Consider the following 16,584-nt stretch of genomic DNA (forward strand, 5'->3'; position numbering starts at 1 on the left):
AATTATTTACTTCCGTAGTTAAAAAGTAAAGTAACTAACAGTAAGTAAGAATTGTTAACTATGCATCGGTTAACAATTTTAACGGAAAAAAAAAGATTTTTAAAACTGTTTTCGTATAATCACACAAATATTATGAAAAGGGTTTTTGTGATTGTTTTTTTCAAAGTCACGTAGAAGCCAATCTGATTAATATGAAACTTTCAAATTATGATAAGTTATACTTTTAGGACATATAGAAGTTATATAGAAAATTCATATGTAGTATTTGGATTGAGTCAATATACCTACAGGCATAAGGGTTAGCATAGCATAGCTTTAGTTCCCAAGGTTGGTGGTGCATTGGTGATGGAAGGAAGGGTTAATATTTCTTACAGCACCAACATCTATAAATAAATAATAAATAAATAAATATTGGACAACATCACATACATTACTCTGATCCCAATGTAAGTAGCTAAAGCACTTGTGTTATGGAAAATCAGAAGTAACGACGGTACCACATACACCCAGACCCAAGACAACATAGAAAACTAATTAACTTTTTCTACATCGACTCGGCCGGGAATCAAACCCGGGATCTCGGAGTGGCGTACCCATAAAAACCGGTGTACACACTACTCGACTCGGTCTACTCGAGGTCTTCAATCTATGGATCTCTCCTGAGTGTAGAATCGGGTCATGCTTTGTATTGTCATTGGAACTGAACTGACAAGTAAAATTTCAGATCCTTAGGATACGTTGAAGTGTATTAAATCAGCTTACAAGTTTTGACCAAAACAAACAAACACTCCAAGTTTTAATCAATGAATGAGCTATTCCACTGGACTCCCATAAATGCTTCCGTTTATTCATTCGTGTTCTTCGCCAGGTCTCAGATTTATCTAATTCGTTAAGAGGTTTAGTTGTGATGACAGTTAATTTGTATTTATAAAGTCTGTAAATTGTACTGCTGAACCACGGCCTTCTCTCCCTTTGAAGAGAAGGTTTGGAGCTTATTCCACCAGAATTTCGTTCTGATTAGTCACATGCAGTTTACCTCACGATGGTATCCTTAACCGATCATGAGATGAATTATAAACGCAAATAACGCACTAGAAAATTCAGTGGTGCTTGCCTGGATTCGAACCCACAATCATCGGTTAAGATGCACCCGTTCCAACCGCTGGACCATCTCGGCTCCATCATTATAAAATTAATACAAACAAATGTCTACGAGTTGTACAGACAAGTCTATGTGAATAAATATATCTTGAAGGTATTTTACCGTGTCCAATGACGAACACACAATTAAACAATGTCTTATCGTATACATTCAAAACTTGCCGGTGGAAATGTGTAACAAATTTACCGATACCATATCAAACGCAGATAAAAGACGCATCCGATAAGAGTTCAGCATATCAGCGCGTCTTTGAGAGAAATTTTTATCACCAGTTGGATATTTGCGGCACTGAAAATGGACAAACATTTTTTTACAATAATAACACTAATTCTAAATTCACAAATACTTTGTAATGGTCAAGTTTTGCTGTTCGGATCGTGTGCTCATGTAGAAACTATGAAATACTTCGAATTAGAGAGAGTGAGTGAGACTTCTGTTTCTTTCTTTTATTTATTGTATATGTACTTCACAAGCTACCTGTTCTTGCTTAGCACGGGCAAAATAAACGCCTGTATGAAATGTTTATATCGTAATATTACTATCACTTAACATCAGACACGCCAATATAACCCTCATAAAATCTTCAACAAACAGTGGAATACTTTGTTTTTTGTGTAGTGATTAAACTATCCCTCCGAGCAAATTAATTACAGACTTACCAAAGCTTATTGTTGGATATTTATAAATTTCTGATTCTAATTAATGTGATATACAAAGATAAGACATAGTAATCGATTTCATAATCAAAAATATACAAACATTACTTATTACTTGATATATCTACTCGTACTCTTGACATATTTGACAACAAAAACCAATCTCAAAGACCAGTCAACTAGGCTTATGATATGATATGATGGCGAACGTGCAGACAGTTGCGCTCTCTTCTCTTCTTTCACTAATATCTTCTCTTTCACTCACATTTTAATGAGATAGCAATTACGATCGCAAGGCATCCCTCGGAGGACGTTTTACTTGATTTTCGAACCATGGTAGTTAAACATCACCAAAAACTTCCTAACAACTAGTTGGATTTTTTTTAAAAACGCTATCTTTAATAAAATTACTTTGTGATAAAGCTTTGTGCAAGCCTGTCTGGTTAAGTACCACCCACTCATTAGATATTCTACCGCCAAAAAGTAATACTTAGTATTATCGTATTCCGGTTTATTGGGTGAATTAGTTAATGCAACTGCAGGCATTTGCTGGTTGGTATATTTGCCCGTCTGCCTACCTATATCAGAAAAAAATAACTTTGTTAGCCATCTTTAAGCTTAAGATCTCAACTATACGAACAATGACAAATACAACTAACTTTTTGGAATTACTATTTCTTAATACCCTGGCCTGAAATTAACTGGCAAAAATATCATCAATTATCAATCAGCATAATATAAAATTACATGTATTTGTCAGTTTCTAGGAAAGTGGAACGTGGTTGAGAGATTTCCGGTATGGTATGAGGAAAATGGGAACTGCGCGTACAAAATCATCCAGCAATGCGGTCGGAGAATCGAATTCCAACATGGTTACGTTAAAAATGGCGTTAAGTACATATTGCACGTGAACAGCACCTATGCACCTGGAGATGAAGCTATTTTCTCCATAGAGGAGAACAATATCGGTCAGTAATTATAGTACACTATCATACTCGCGACTTTGCCTGCATGACAATTATATTTTTTTTATATTTCCGTAAAGGCAGACAAGAAAATGGTCCGTCTGATCGATACATACGATACGTTATCGATCTGTACAATAGCACTGAGTCAAAATCTGTGATCTAAGGTGCTTTGTTCTTTGCACCAATAATAACAATGTCTGAGGGATCAAACTATTGATGTTTGGTGGTAGAGAAAATGTAAACGTAAATTAAACCCTATTACCGGTAAATATTTAGGGAAGACACTCAGAGATATCGAGGATATTTTTCTGTCTTAGCTAGGCGACTACCACGACTACTTTGGAATTAGGTACATCTTACAATAATAGCTAGATTTCCGCAAACAAATTCTGGGAATCCTATTCCGATGTTTTCAGTTATTTTTGCGTGATTTGCATAAATATATCAATCAATTTCTCACAATGATTAAATTTGTGCATGCAATGTCGACTCATATCTTGGGATTTTAACACTGCTCGTAGTTAAAATATCATTTGTAAGCCTCTAAACTTAATATAACTAATAAAGTTAAATAACAATACCTTGTCAAAATGTCATTAATTTCCAAAAGGGACAAGATGTTTACGGGAAACTAAAATAAAGGATTTATTTCGCTCCTTCAATTAAAAAACGAACAAAAGGCCATGGCAAAACAATAACAAACCTAGTCCTTGGCGAGTTAGGTATTACTAACCTATTGATATATATATGTATTACATTTTATTTAATTTTTTAAGATAACACAAAATAAAGTTTTATTTGATTACGATATATCTGATTAGTTATCTATTTGAGTAATAAAAATTGGATGTTAAGATTTTATTTATGTATCTTTCTTTTTTTTGTTTGATATAATTATAAACCATACTACTACAATAACTTTTCTTATTGAAATGCGACAAGACTCAGAATCAGAGAAAGTTACTCTTAACTAATTTAAATAGCATGTTTGTTCGATGTTGGATTACTTCAGAGTATTCTATCAGATCCTTTATCAGGATCTGTTAGGATGTTCCTGGAATTCTATCTAATAGCTATAAATAATGTTTAAACGAAAGGAAGAAGGGACAAAAATTTTCTATTTAATTAAAGGAATCAGAAAATAATGCGTGATATTTCGGATTATTTAATGTATCCAATAATTTGATTCGATACGCTTATCCGCCAAATCGTGTCTACACCACGAATGATTTATTGCTGTTCCTTTGCGTTTACTCTGATAGTTGAAGAAAGTCTATCCTACAAAGACTTTTCTGTCTCGCACAACCACTCTGTGGAACCAGCTTTCGCCGGCGGTTTTTCCGAACCGATACGATTTGGGAACCTTTAAGAAAAGAGTGTACTCTTTCCTGAAAGGCCGGCAACGCACCTGCAAGCCCCCCGGTGTTGCAGATGTCCATGGGCGGTGGTAGTCACTTTCCATCAGGTGAGCCTCCTGCTCGTTTGCCACCTCTGTCATAAAAAAAAAAAACAAAGTAATTTTCTATGTTTCTTTGAATAATCATTTGACTCATGATGTTTTTTCTTACAGATCCAATTGGAATCCCCTTGTCTATAATAACAACGGATTATTCAAACTATGCGATCGTGTATGGATGCAAAGTGAATGATACATTAGACCTCAAATATGGTAAGATTTTTTGTATTTCATTACATATTTTATATGCTGATGGGCAAATATAACCCTTGATAGTGTGATCTCTACCGCCTGTATTGGCTTTATATTTTATTGCACTTTAAAAATATGTTGACCATTCTGTCACAATCAATGCGAAAAACCTCTTGATAAACGATATCAAATTATTTTTACCTTTTATTCGACTGCCTCGTTAGACTAGCTGCTAGATATATCGATGGAGATCCCGGAGTAGAGCTGTTCAACAAACTACCAGATGAAATAAAACTATGTGATAGTATAGGGATGTTTAAAGTCAAACTAAAAAATCATTTAATATCCTCGTCGCGTAAATAAAGCCTTTTATATCCAACGGCCCAGATGTTAAATCTGTTTTCTTTGCAAATGTATAGAAATATTCATTGTATTTCATTTTAAGTGAATGGTAAATTCTTATGAGAAATAAAGTTCTTTATACCAAAGTCCTGGATTCCAAACCCAGCACGGCTCGATAAAAACTTATTGATTTTTCTGGAAAAAAAATCCAGAAACCGCCTATAGATTATGATGACATCATCTGCCTTATTTGACAGTCTGGTTACCTAGTTTAAATAAAACAATAAAATAAAACATATGCATCTTCGACACTTACGAAACGTTTTGTATTGGGACGTTTTTGAAATACGCCTCGTAGACATTTACAAAATCCATAATTGTTTCTCTAATATAGTAGCCAGATATTAGTCCTGTGACTGGTATCGATTAACTCTAGATTGCATTTAAATTTATTTTAATATTTTGATTTTCAGTTGTAGCCTGGATTTTATCAAGGAGTACAACACTAGGACCCGAACTAACAGAAAGAGCGCATCAAGAACTGAATTCCTTACCGTTTGGCAGCGTTGCGTATTTAGAAAAGGTGGACCAAAATGATTGCAGCTACCACTGGTCCGCACACGTTCACGCTGTTTATAATAACGACACAAATAAAAACAAATGAAATAAAATATACTACTTTCATTTATTTCAAATAAAAAAAAGTAGTAATTGTATAAAATGGAATAAAATCTATTGACTTTCTTTCGCCGGTTCTTCTCCGAGGTATTTATTTCCGAACCGGTGGTAAATCTTTATCAATCAATGAGCAAGATTAATGCTGAAAGATTTTGACTTCGACTTTCACTATAATTTGATTAAGGGATGAATTACGAAGCATAAACTTGATATATTTAAAAAGATTGCAGAATAAATTTAAAAAAAAATCATATAATATAAAAAAGTGATTTAGTCCGATCAAGATTTTCCAGAAAATCAAGGTATATTTTTATGATAGAAATTATTTGTTTCTGGGTAAGTATTATCATTTTATATATATTTATTTATATATTATAAATTAATATTATATATTTTATTTTATATATAATAGCGTTAATAGATAAATTAATTAAACATTTAACGGTCTATGAATAGGCAAAAATTGCCCACCGTGTAGGATGAATTAGAAAAAAAAACAAACAGGAAATATTACCATTACCATACCATTTTAATTACCACTTGATGGTTTAATTTCAATTTATTGAAGGCATACAGATTATAAAATATACAAAGTCACATTATAATTTTCAAAACATATTCAAATTCTATAGCTATTAAGCCTTAGATGGGCACAGGAAACCTAAATGTTGTAGGTTCCACGTGAACATCCTCATAGTACTTGGGAGTGCATTGGCTTCGGTCATCTTTAACTAGCGTGGCTGTGTCGACTCCAATTTGCTGAAGGGGTTTAATGGCTAACTCTTTAGATACGGCATTTAAAGTAGGATGCCTTGAAAGTATCCAGACGTAAACTGAAATAGAATTAGGTTCAATAGGAGAATGCGTATCTCTAACATAATGTGATTTTCATTCAATTCTTATTATTTTAATATTTTTTTCTTGAGGAAGTAAGAAAGGGACAATGTAAAGAGAGATGTTTGCCAAAAATGTGATCTGTTGTCATTAATATAAGACTTAATTTTACTAAACATTCAAATGTATTTATTTGAATATTGTCATGTCACAGAATTAACTAAAACGTAAAGCTAACCAACTTCATAGTGTTCGGTCAAATGGTGTCCAAGACTATAATTTCAAACATACTCGTACATACCAACAGCCATTTTAATAACAGTTGATCTACTCAAAATGTAAAATTATAGTACTTACTAGCATGTTTGTCGATCAGCTGACTATATTGGCAGGTGTACACGGTGGCGTAGTAATTATAATTAGTTGCCATAATACGAAATGGATATTTTCTTGTCTTCACTGAAATTAAATAACACAATTTTAAATATAGAACGTCACATATATGCACAAAACGAAAACTAACTCGAAGAGTTAAAATAAAAACTTTAAGAAGAATTACAATCTAAGCCAATCTTATGACAGTTAATTGATTTCATGAGTGATCTCACCAATGCCGCAGTTTTTATACAATTTTAAAGTAGTTCTAAATAACTTAACTTTTTGTATAATATAGGTTGGTGGAAAAGCAAATAAGCCACTTGATTGTGGTCCTCATCGCCCATAGACAATGGCGCTGTAAGAAATATTAACTGTTCCTTACATCGTCAATACGCCAACAACCTTGGGAACTAAGATGTTATTGCCCTTGTACCTGTAGTTACACTGGCTCACTCGCCCTTTAAACTGGAACACAAAAATACAGAGTACTACTGTTTGGTGGTAGAATATCAGACCAAATGGGCTTGCACAACGCCCTACCACCAAATACTTTGAGTAAACTTGCTGGGTGGGCTGTAATTTTAATACCTTGCACAGCATGCTGCACTAGTTTGATGAATTTAAAAGAAACATAAAGGAATAAAGGACATAACATTAGACCTGATGAGTGACGTATTGAAATTGTAAGGAATAATTTTTACAGAGACATTTTCAAAAGATCTTCGTCATTCTTCCTTAAAACTGGAAGAACTGTTATTCTACCAAATTGTTTTAATCTATTTAAATTTTAAGTGTCAATTTAATGGAGATACTCACATCTTCTTGGAGCATTCTTAAATACAAAAATGAGATCTAACTTCGATGCGTCTTCAATCTTAGAAGGTATGTCTAACTTTCCAATGCTAAAACGGTGGAAAAGGCCGAGGTCCACCCTGGACTGGTTGACATAAATTCCTGAAGGTCTTGTCATGAGCTCGATTGTGGAACAGTTGTTAAGTTGTTGACCATCGCTTGAATAGTGAAAGGCTTGGTACCATTTGCCGTAAAACTAAAATGAGAGTTTATTACATAAAAAGAAATATTGAGTTTTCCTTGATTTGTGTAAAACTACTTCTGATAAAAATTTTCCACGTATTGATATTAGAATTATAACAACTTTGATTGCAATTTTCCACTATAATAATGGTTTAAGAAAGGTTTATTAAAAGATAAAAAACTAAATTTCGTACAACAAACCATCATTTGTTATCACAAAACCATTATTAAAAAATCTATACAAACAAAATATTAATATTAATAATATTTCTATGATCTAAAAGATAATAAGATATATTTATATTTCAAAATAAAAAGTATCAAAACTAATCAATCTAAATATACGTACATCAGCCAATCTGAAATCTTCTTGCAATTGAACATTATCGGGGCATCTTCCAGGTATCGTAAAATATCCAAACACAGGATTGAAGGAAAAAACTAATAATATTATTTTAAACATTGTAACTGTCCACTCTCCGTTGCCTGACAGAGAATCATCAGTAGACCAAGATTGTTTGGTGTAAAGGTTATCGGTACTTGGTTAATTAAATTATCATGACACTAAGAATAAAACACTGTCGTAAAATATAATACTTTTATCCACACGCTTTATCTCTTCATTAGGTATGTGTGTTAACAGTGAAATGTTTATAAATATATTATTAATTATTAATAAAGTCGATGTATAAATATTTTCAAGGAATTTAATCTCGGTAGCTAGCTCGATAATACAAGCCATCCATTTCTATAATTGTGTAATTCTTCTGGAAAGAATTGATGATTGATAAAATTTTAGAAAACGATTCATTTCAACGATGTCCTACTAATGACATATTAGATACGATCGAGAAGAGTTCAGGCGTACAACCAAAGGCTTTACGAACTGAGGCTCGGGTGTGTAAATACTTCCAGCTTTCAGCTTTGCTACTGAAAAATTCTTAACAGATACAATAGTGTTTTTATAAATCAAACCCGACCGACAAAGATTAAAGTAGCATAAGTACATAATAATATAATGGTAACAAGAGTAGTCGCTGAATATAATCAAAATTGAAAATGGTCATAAAATTATTTTTATTGTGGCTGATCCCTTCGCCATCTCACGACGCTTCCGTTTCTTGAAAATTAAAACATTCTCTTCTTCTCGTTAGCGAAATCAGAAATATTTAGTAATGATAATATAACTATATGTATATCTAGATGTATAACAGAAAGTCGAATACGAATGCAGAATTTTCCTTATTATTTAAATATCATTGTGACATAGTTCCAGATGTTTCTTAGAAACTGTAGTCGCAATACGATATCACAATTATAAATAATTTTACGAGTAAACAAAATCTATATCGTCTTTTTCTACGAACAGCGTTTATTATTTTCACTGATTCTTATAAGTCTTTTTCCCTGCTATCCCCCAGGGGATAAACCAAAATCTATCATGCAGAAGCCATCCAGCTTAGAGATCTCTTGATAAAATTTACAGAAAAACTCTACAGTAATATATAAATAAGCAATTGCTGAAGATTTGATTGATAATGCTAAAAGAACCGAGATGGCCCACTGGTTCAACGGGTATCATCTTAACGGAAGCAAACACATTGAATTTTGATGTGCTTAATTTGTGTTTATAATTAGTCTCGCGCTTAATGGTGATGGAAAACATCGTCGGAAAACCCGCACGTGTCTAATTTTAATGAAATTCTGCCACATGTGAATTTATCATTACGCATCGGAAGAACGTGGTGGAATAAACTGAACCTAACCTTTTTATTAAAGGAAGAGGAGTCCTTAGCCAAGCCGTGGGCTTTTAATAGGCTGTCATTTGTACTTTGGAATGTCGTCCCATTGAATTTATATAAGAGTATGAATTTTCTCATGATATATTCTCATATTATAACACTTAAAGTGTTCATTAAAACTGAATCTCCAGTGCAGCTGACTCGAGACTAAGATTGGTGGATTGACCAAATCCGTTAAGAAATTCAGAAAATATAAGTTTGCTTTACTGACATGGAATAAAATCGTCAAAACATATCTTCTTAAGAATTCTAATATAAACAATTGTAAAACAACGACTGTGCATACAGTGCATATATTCATATTTACTACGTATGTATATACGTAGAGATTGTATTCCTCGTTTTATTTGTAATAACATTGCAATGAATCTTGAGTTGAATCTATAAAAAACTCGACCGGAGGACGTTTATACTAGAATCCCTTGTGTTCAATTTAGCAGCAATTTAAATGTGCCATATTACAGACGGACATCATTTAATAATTATCGCGTGGGACGCGACCCCAGCATTCGAAACGACACGTTCACTGTGATTGCTCGTTTCCACAATGCTCTCTATATTTAGTTTCTGTTGTTTTTGTATGTATTACGCTTCGGGGGCAGAGTTCACATTGCCCGGCGAATGTCCAAATGTAAAGATACAGGAAAATCTTGACTACACTAAGGTAAGTTTTTGATTATATTTAATTTAATATACTAAAAAATTGGTTGTAAGTTGATAAGTTGTACTTAATATAATTAACAAATTTAATAAAATAAAATAATTTTTGGTCAATGACAAAATAAGAGGCAATTTTCTAAAATCGATAAAAATAATTGAATACAGCAAAATAGATAAGATTATTGGACGTAACCTTTATACCAATGTGGCATTGACTACCTTAATTGTTTGAACTTGGAACTCCGACGTTACGCTGCAACGTGTACGTGTGCCTACGTTTTCTAGCAAAGACAAAGTTGAACGTCGAAGACATCTATCTGTGAAAGATTGTATTGGTTTCTAGATAACAATAAATTTCTTGGAGATGGTAAACTTTTACCGCCATTTTTATTTACAATATACGCAACTCGCATCTCCTTATTCCTGTATTTGTATGTTACATTTCATTATCCTTCGTCTCTTAGGACAGAATTTTTTTCACAGTTGTATAAGTCATTAACAATATGCTTTTATATACATCGTTTAGGAAGTCACCCTTATAACTTAAACTTAATGAAGCTTAATTTCATTCCTGAAGCATCATCACGTCTATTTTATACCAGCAACAAAGAGAAGAATTTAAGATGGATTCGAAGAGTACTAAAATATCAGAGAATCTACATCATTTTCTACCTTGATTCCTAAATTATACTGTTTATTAAATTAAATATTTATTGAAAACTATATATTTTCCCTCAAATCTTGCCTTTCCAGTTTTCAGGAATCTGGTACAACGTTGCCAGTTATGCAAGCGATGGTCGCAATATTTACGATTGCGCTTCGTTAAACTTCCAAGAAGACAATCTTGGGTATACCCTAAGGGAGACGTATGTTGACGTGGATCAAGGAAATAGAACCCAAAAATCATATTTCGCAAGAGTTGACCCAACTTTTGATGCTGGAAACAAAGCGCAGTTCATAGTTAGTCATGAGGATGGAGGTGAGTAGGATAGTACCTTTAACTGTCCCACTTATTGGAAGATCCCTATTGCTCATGCGACATTTCCAACACACACACACACACATACTTTCGACAAGAATGATAAAACATAATACTATAAGCTGAAAACTTAATCTTTTACTATTCATATATCCAACATAGATTTAAATCAAAAAGTTAGTATAAAAAAAGAAACAAACGAAAAATATAAATAACAAAAATTGGATTAAATACTACTTATACAGTATACTGCTCCAACGTAATCTTTTCAACCGCAGTTTATAATATCACAAATCTAGCCTATTAGTGTTCAAGATTTTATTTGAACTGATCTTGGTTTATTATCAAATGTCAAAAAAATATACCAAGTATAATACGACTAACAGAAGTAGATTAAATTTATTTAAATTGCTTCAAGAATGACTTTCTTAATTATTTCAGGCAAGTGAAGATAATCTTATTGTGTGTTCATCATTTAAACGGATATGTTTTATAATATATTCTGTGCCGTGTCAAATAACTTAAATATCAAAAAGCCTTATCTCCACACGGTATCGCTATAAACATCCACGAGATTTAAAATACATTTTCTGAGTTTCAGATAAGGTACTGCAATTCCCATTTTTCATATTGGCCACCGATTACGACGGATATGCTATCGCCTACACTTGTAAAACTTTAAAGAAGAAATTGAGGACACATTACGGTAAAATTAAATCTGTTTTTTTTTTTTAAATAATAATTTATGTATAATACATTATACGCGCGAGAAATAAGTGGACTGTATTAAGATGAGTAAAAAGGGGAGTTCTTACTTCAAAACCGGTCTCATACGTTCCAAGACACTTTTTTGGAGCTCTACCCTGGTCTCCATTTACTTGAAGAACACAAGCCAATATATGGGTGATGTTATTTGTAGGATAGGAGAAGGACAATAGTCCGTTACACTAGCTAACTTTTAAGCACGGCGCACTAACGATACATGCGTCGCCGCGACCCCCACGAGTAGGGAAGCACTTCATAGGTCAAAATCATTTTTACGTACATTACAGCTTGTAAATTTCCCACTGCTGGGCTAAGGCCTCCTCTCCCTTCGCGGAGAAGGTTTGGAGCATATTACACCACGCTGCTCCAATGAGGGTTTCTGGAATACATATGTTTCCTCACGATGTTTTCCTTCACCGCCGAGCACGAGATGAATTATAAACACAAATTAAGCACATAAAAGGCCCCGAAATCGTCGGTTAAGATGCACATATTCTAACCCTTGGGCCATCTCGGCTCTCAAAATCATACCATGGACAATTATCAACGTTTCAATGTATGACTCTACATATATATTTATTTCAAATGGCTCTTTGATCGAAGAGCTAGCTTACTATAATGAAGGACCAGAGATTCCGTTTTTCTGTCAAAACATTTAAAGCAAAAGCAGATAGGAGGAATTTGGTTTTGATTCACTGAATGAATGAATGACTAACTCAGGAAATATAGAATGCACCTGTGCTTGCTCTCACACTTGCGCACTATAATAACTCCAGCGAAGATGGTTAAAGTAAATGTCAAAAATCTTTATTCAATATAGAAGTGTTACACTTGCTTATTGATGATCAAAAATCCACCCCACATTAGCCTTTAAGATTGAGCACTGATCAGGCCAGAAGTTGTTAAAATAGTAACACAGTAGTACTGTATTATTGCATGTTGACTTCCAAGCAGAAGATACCAGGCAGGCATAACATACATATATAATTGTATTTAACTAACATGACTGTATTTTTAGATGTTGAAAAAGAGTAACTACTGAGTTTCTCGTCGGTTTTTCTCGGTAGAATCTACATTCCGAACCGGTGGTAGCTTTACTTTAAATAGTTTGTTAAATGACGGTTCAAAAGTGCTTGTAAAAGCCTACTTGAATAAAATACATTTTGATTTTTGATTTTTGAACGAGTAATTTGTACTAGGCTTTTAGATTTAGGTTAGTGTAAGATAGAGAAGACTCACCTTTTTAAGGCCATGCAAGAAAAAAGCCTCGAATAGAAATATCTATTTAAGTATGTGATATTAAAAAATACTCTTCTAGTTTTCACTTGGGTCCTGGCCAGAGGCAAGGAGAAGCTACAAGGCGACACACTAAAGAACGTGGAAAATGCTCTTTCAAAATATTCCGAGCTAGCGGAGCACAGACAGTCATTTGTACAAAAGGATTTCTCGGATGTCAATTGTGGTTTTACCAACAAATACGAGACTGATTTCTTTACTAGTAATTTTTGGTAAACATTTGGACGTTTGAAATAAAAATAAAAGCTATATATTTTATGAAGAATATGTTTTATTAATTGGCTACTTACATATTTAATATCCATCCATTATTATATTAGTAGATTTTTATACGTGGAGACAGTTTTTAAAAAAAGAATTATAACCAAGTACTGAAACTAATCCTTTATCACGCAGATTCCGAAACTTAAAAAAATATATTCCTATTAGTTGGCAAATTTTCATGATTTTTCCCTAGGAACAGGGGCGGGTCATACTGTTAGATGCTACGTGCTTGACAATTTTCTCCTACTTCTTATCATGAAAACAATGGTAAAGGCTGGAGCTAAGGATAAGAATCCTCTGAAGCGAACAAATGGCGCAAATATTACGCCGTTAATAGTTGAAACACCTAAGAATAATAGTGCAAATTATATACCACGCCCTCTTATTGCCTTTTTTATGTTATAGGTTGACAGACAGGCGAACGGGCCACCTGATGGTAAGTGGTCACCACCGCTCAAAACATTGACACTAAGAAATAATAACCATTAACATTACACTAATGCGCCACCAACCTTGGAACTAAGATGTTATGTCCCTTGTGCCTGAGGTTACACTGGCTCATTCACCCTACAAACCGGGACACAACAATACTAAGTATTGCTGTTTGGCGGTAGAATACAGCAATATGAGTGGGTGGTAACTACCTAGACGGGCTTGCACAAAGCCCTGCTACCAAGTAATCCTATGGTGTCATGATTGGTGAATTTTGTTATTATCGGTATCCTAGTATCCTGCCAGCATTCCTGACTCTTATTCCACGCAGTTATAACATTACAGTACAGTGGCTTTTTTCAATTACGTTTTGTAAAGTTATTTATAGCCAAGATATTTACATCGTCGATGATACTGTTCATAAAGATATAACCTGAGCCATCAACCGTTCATTGCTTTTGTTATTCTTGTTTTAAAATATATTATTAAGATATGATATTAAGTATATATATTTTTTATTTTTGTAGTATTTCCTGACTCAAATAGAGAAGATGGTTTTTTATTTCTCTCATGGTTCTGCCAGAGGCTTGGAAGGTATTGATCTCAAACATCAGATATGTAACATACATCAGTAAATAACATAAACAATTTCACACTATATGTGGCCAATACAAGCCCTTTGCATAGTAGAGCTGTTGGGAAAGAATTTGAACCGTAAATCTCCTCGATTAACGGTATTCCACATTCACATAGAAAATTATAGTTAATACTTTAATTTTGTATTTAATACATGTTTTCACATAGCAATGACCAAAAAAAAAACAATTAAAAACAAGCGCACGGCAACGCTTAGTCTGCGGAGATGTAAATAAAACGAAGGAAAATGTTTGTCAAGATTTTATTTTTATGTTTATATGTATAATAAACATAATACTATTTTAAATACAATAATATGTTATGTTGAGTAATAAAATGCATGTTTAGTGTCTGTATTTAAGCGTCAACCCTGCAATCCTCGTCGCTAAATGAAGGCCACTCGAGTTTACTAGCGTTCAGAAACTTGGACTCATTTATAAACTTGTCGATTGCAGCCTTAGTCTCTTCAGACAAAGTCTTCGACCTTGTTCCGACCCAAACAGACTCTGTAAATAAAAAATCCAATAAAGAATACTTCTTGAACCAATTTTATTTTTATTAAATTAATTTTAATAAATTAACTTTCAAGGGAAAATCATACGATATAAGCAAGTCATACTTGGCAAACACCTGCTCTATATAAAAGGGAAGGCTCAAAGCATATTCGGCCAGCACGACACCGACGTTTGTGTCAAAATTATATCCGATATATTAATTTTCTCTGTTGTTAAGCATCAGATGAATTATCAAAACAAATTTAGCACAGAAAACTCAATGGTGCCTGCCCGATTGGAATCCGCAATCTTCAGTTAGGAATTTATGCTCCATCTACTATCCATCTCATGTGGTACAGAAATATAGCAGATTTAAAAACCAGGTGTTAAGATAAATGAACAACTTTGACCTTAAATTGAAATTAAAAAAAATCCTAGATGTCTCAGTTCGTAAGAAATTGGCTGGATGGGAAAAGTTGTTATCGAATAAAATCAATGATATATTAAAAAGTTTATAGTACAGTAGGTACTATAAACTGTTAGTGAATCACATGCAATGTAAACTTAAGGTTTGATTTTGTCCTCATGCCATCGAAAATTGGTATATACTCGTATTTAAGCATAATAACAGTGAATAACAAGAAATTCTATAATTGTCATAGCACTTCCAAAACATATTCGTCCGGATTTAAACACTCAATCACCGATTGGGCCTCAATGAATTCCAAATGGAATAATCACATAATAAATTTTGTGACAGACTGATAATTCTATTTACCTCGGGAGTTCTTCTTAACTTCGTCGTATTGACAGAAGTAATCTATGAAGAAGTTGTCGTAGTCAATAGTCAGGACGCTTAGATCACTTTCGACGAGAGCGCCGTTCTCTGAAAGAATAATATCATATTAAATTCAAATAAAGAAAAAATGTTTCTCCCTTTCTTTCAATATTAACAAAAGACACCAGATGCTGCCAGATGAATAGGAGGACATACAATTGGTAACATCAAGAATAACTACCTCCAAAATGAAGTTTTTGGATCAATTTTCCGGTGGTTCCAGCATCTGGGGCGAGCCTGGCGGTACCCTCGATGGCCATAAGTTTGTTGTTGTCAACGTAGGTGTACCTCGATTTCGTAACGTCACCTTCCTGCTTGTATTCGAGGGCTCCACATTTGCCGGTCTTCACCAAGTCATCGGGATATCTCGCGACTTCGTACCAAACACCATTGCCGTACTGTTAAGATAATTAATTAATTAAATTATAATTATAAAAAGCATATGCATGAAGGGAGATTATGGTTTATGTTAAGAGTGATTTCGACCATGCCATTTTCCATCAAAGGAAATATGTGCTTTTCATCAATTAGCAGAACCTTAAGATATGTTAGTCATTTGATACTTACAGATTTAAAGTCAAAGTTGTCAACGTTTGTAACTTCAGGACACTTAGAGTCTATGATGACGTAGGCAGAGACTGATGCCACGAAGATGAGCAGAGTAAAACGATACATTTTAATAGTCCTTTGTAGCGCTTTGGTTTATCTAATTGTGTG

At 33.6% G+C, this 16,584-nt stretch overlaps 4 protein-coding genes across 4 annotated transcripts; 2 read left to right on the forward strand and 2 right to left on the reverse strand.

Annotated features, from left to right (window-relative positions):
- Positions 1 to 1,451: 1,451 nt before the first annotated feature.
- LOC125071105 (lopap-like) lies at positions 1,452 to 5,440 on the forward strand. Its single transcript, XM_047681196.1, has 4 exons — positions 1,452 to 1,582; positions 2,579 to 2,786; positions 4,357 to 4,455; positions 5,250 to 5,440. Exons 1-4 carry the CDS (start codon positions 1,457 to 1,459, stop codon positions 5,438 to 5,440), a joined length of 624 nt encoding a protein of 207 aa, XP_047537152.1. The 5' UTR covers positions 1,452 to 1,456.
- A 524-nt stretch (positions 5,441 to 5,964) lies between these two features.
- Positions 5,965 to 8,267, reverse strand: LOC125070759 (insecticyanin-A-like). The gene is made up of 4 exons (XM_047680715.1): positions 8,051 to 8,267; positions 7,483 to 7,714; positions 6,646 to 6,747; positions 5,965 to 6,287 (listed from the first exon to the last, which is right to left on the reverse strand). The coding sequence occupies exons 1-4, from the start codon at positions 8,162 to 8,164 to the stop codon at positions 6,097 to 6,099; spliced, it is 639 nt and encodes a 212-aa protein (XP_047536671.1). The 5' UTR covers positions 8,165 to 8,267; the 3' UTR covers positions 5,965 to 6,096.
- Positions 8,268 to 9,943: 1,676 nt separating this feature from the next.
- On the forward strand, positions 9,944 to 13,465 carry LOC125070758 (insecticyanin-A-like). The gene is made up of 4 exons (XM_047680714.1): positions 9,944 to 10,167; positions 10,917 to 11,142; positions 11,744 to 11,848; positions 13,226 to 13,465. Exons 1-4 carry the CDS (start codon positions 10,051 to 10,053, stop codon positions 13,417 to 13,419), a joined length of 642 nt encoding a protein of 213 aa, XP_047536670.1. The 5' UTR covers positions 9,944 to 10,050; the 3' UTR covers positions 13,420 to 13,465.
- A 1,367-nt stretch (positions 13,466 to 14,832) lies between these two features.
- Positions 14,833 to 16,584, reverse strand: LOC125070762 (bilin-binding protein-like). Its single transcript, XM_047680717.1, has 4 exons — positions 16,435 to 16,584; positions 16,049 to 16,265; positions 15,808 to 15,915; positions 14,833 to 15,041 (listed from the first exon to the last, which is right to left on the reverse strand). The coding sequence occupies exons 1-4, from the start codon at positions 16,540 to 16,542 to the stop codon at positions 14,893 to 14,895; spliced, it is 582 nt and encodes a 193-aa protein (XP_047536673.1). The 5' UTR covers positions 16,543 to 16,584; the 3' UTR covers positions 14,833 to 14,892.

Source organism: Vanessa atalanta, chromosome 18, assembly GCF_905147765.1.
Source record: "Vanessa atalanta chromosome 18, ilVanAtal1.2, whole genome shotgun sequence".
In the NCBI taxonomy this organism is placed as follows: domain Eukaryota; kingdom Metazoa; phylum Arthropoda; class Insecta; order Lepidoptera; family Nymphalidae; genus Vanessa; species Vanessa atalanta.

What these genes read in the sequence shown, in the direction of transcription:
- LOC125070758 (XM_047680714.1), top strand. Translation starts at nt 10,051, where the DNA reads ATGCTCTCTATATTTAGTTTCTGTTGTTTTTGTATGTATTACGCTTCG. An exon ending in AAAATCTTGACTACACTAAG is followed by an intron (nt 10,168 to 10,916) that starts GTAAGTTTTTGA and finishes TTGCCTTTCCAG; the next exon opens with TTTTCAGGAATCTGGTACAA. An exon ending in GAAATTGAGGACACATTACG is followed by an intron (nt 11,849 to 13,225) that starts GTAAAATTAAAT and finishes ATACTCTTCTAG; the next exon opens with TTTTCACTTGGGTCCTGGCC.
- LOC125070759 (XM_047680715.1), bottom strand. Translation starts at nt 8,164, where the DNA reads ATGTTTAAAATAATATTATTAGTTTTTTCCTTCAATCCTGTGTTTGGA. An exon ending in AAGATTTCAGATTGGCTGAT is followed by an intron (nt 7,715 to 8,050) that starts GTACGTATATTT and finishes CTCTCATTTTAG; the next exon opens with TTTTACGGCAAATGGTACCA. An exon ending in GCTGATCGACAAACATGCTA is followed by an intron (nt 6,288 to 6,645) that starts GTAAGTACTATA and finishes ATTCTATTTCAG; the next exon opens with TTTACGTCTGGATACTTTCA.
- LOC125071105 (XM_047681196.1), top strand. Translation starts at nt 1,457, where the DNA reads ATGGACAAACATTTTTTTACAATAATAACACTAATTCTAAATTCACAA. An exon ending in CATAGAGGAGAACAATATCG is followed by an intron (nt 2,787 to 4,356) that starts GTCAGTAATTAT and finishes TTTTTCTTACAG; the next exon opens with ATCCAATTGGAATCCCCTTG. An exon ending in TACATTAGACCTCAAATATG is followed by an intron (nt 4,456 to 5,249) that starts GTAAGATTTTTT and finishes TTTGATTTTCAG; the next exon opens with TTGTAGCCTGGATTTTATCA.
- LOC125070762 (XM_047680717.1), bottom strand. Translation starts at nt 16,542, where the DNA reads ATGTATCGTTTTACTCTGCTCATCTTCGTGGCATCAGTCTCTGCCTAC. An exon ending in CCAAAAACTTCATTTTGGAG is followed by an intron (nt 15,916 to 16,048) that starts GTAGTTATTCTT and finishes TTATTCTTTCAG; the next exon opens with AGAACGGCGCTCTCGTCGAA. An exon ending in AGTTAAGAAGAACTCCCGAG is followed by an intron (nt 15,042 to 15,807) that starts GTAAATAGAATT and finishes TTTTATTTACAG; the next exon opens with AGTCTGTTTGGGTCGGAACA.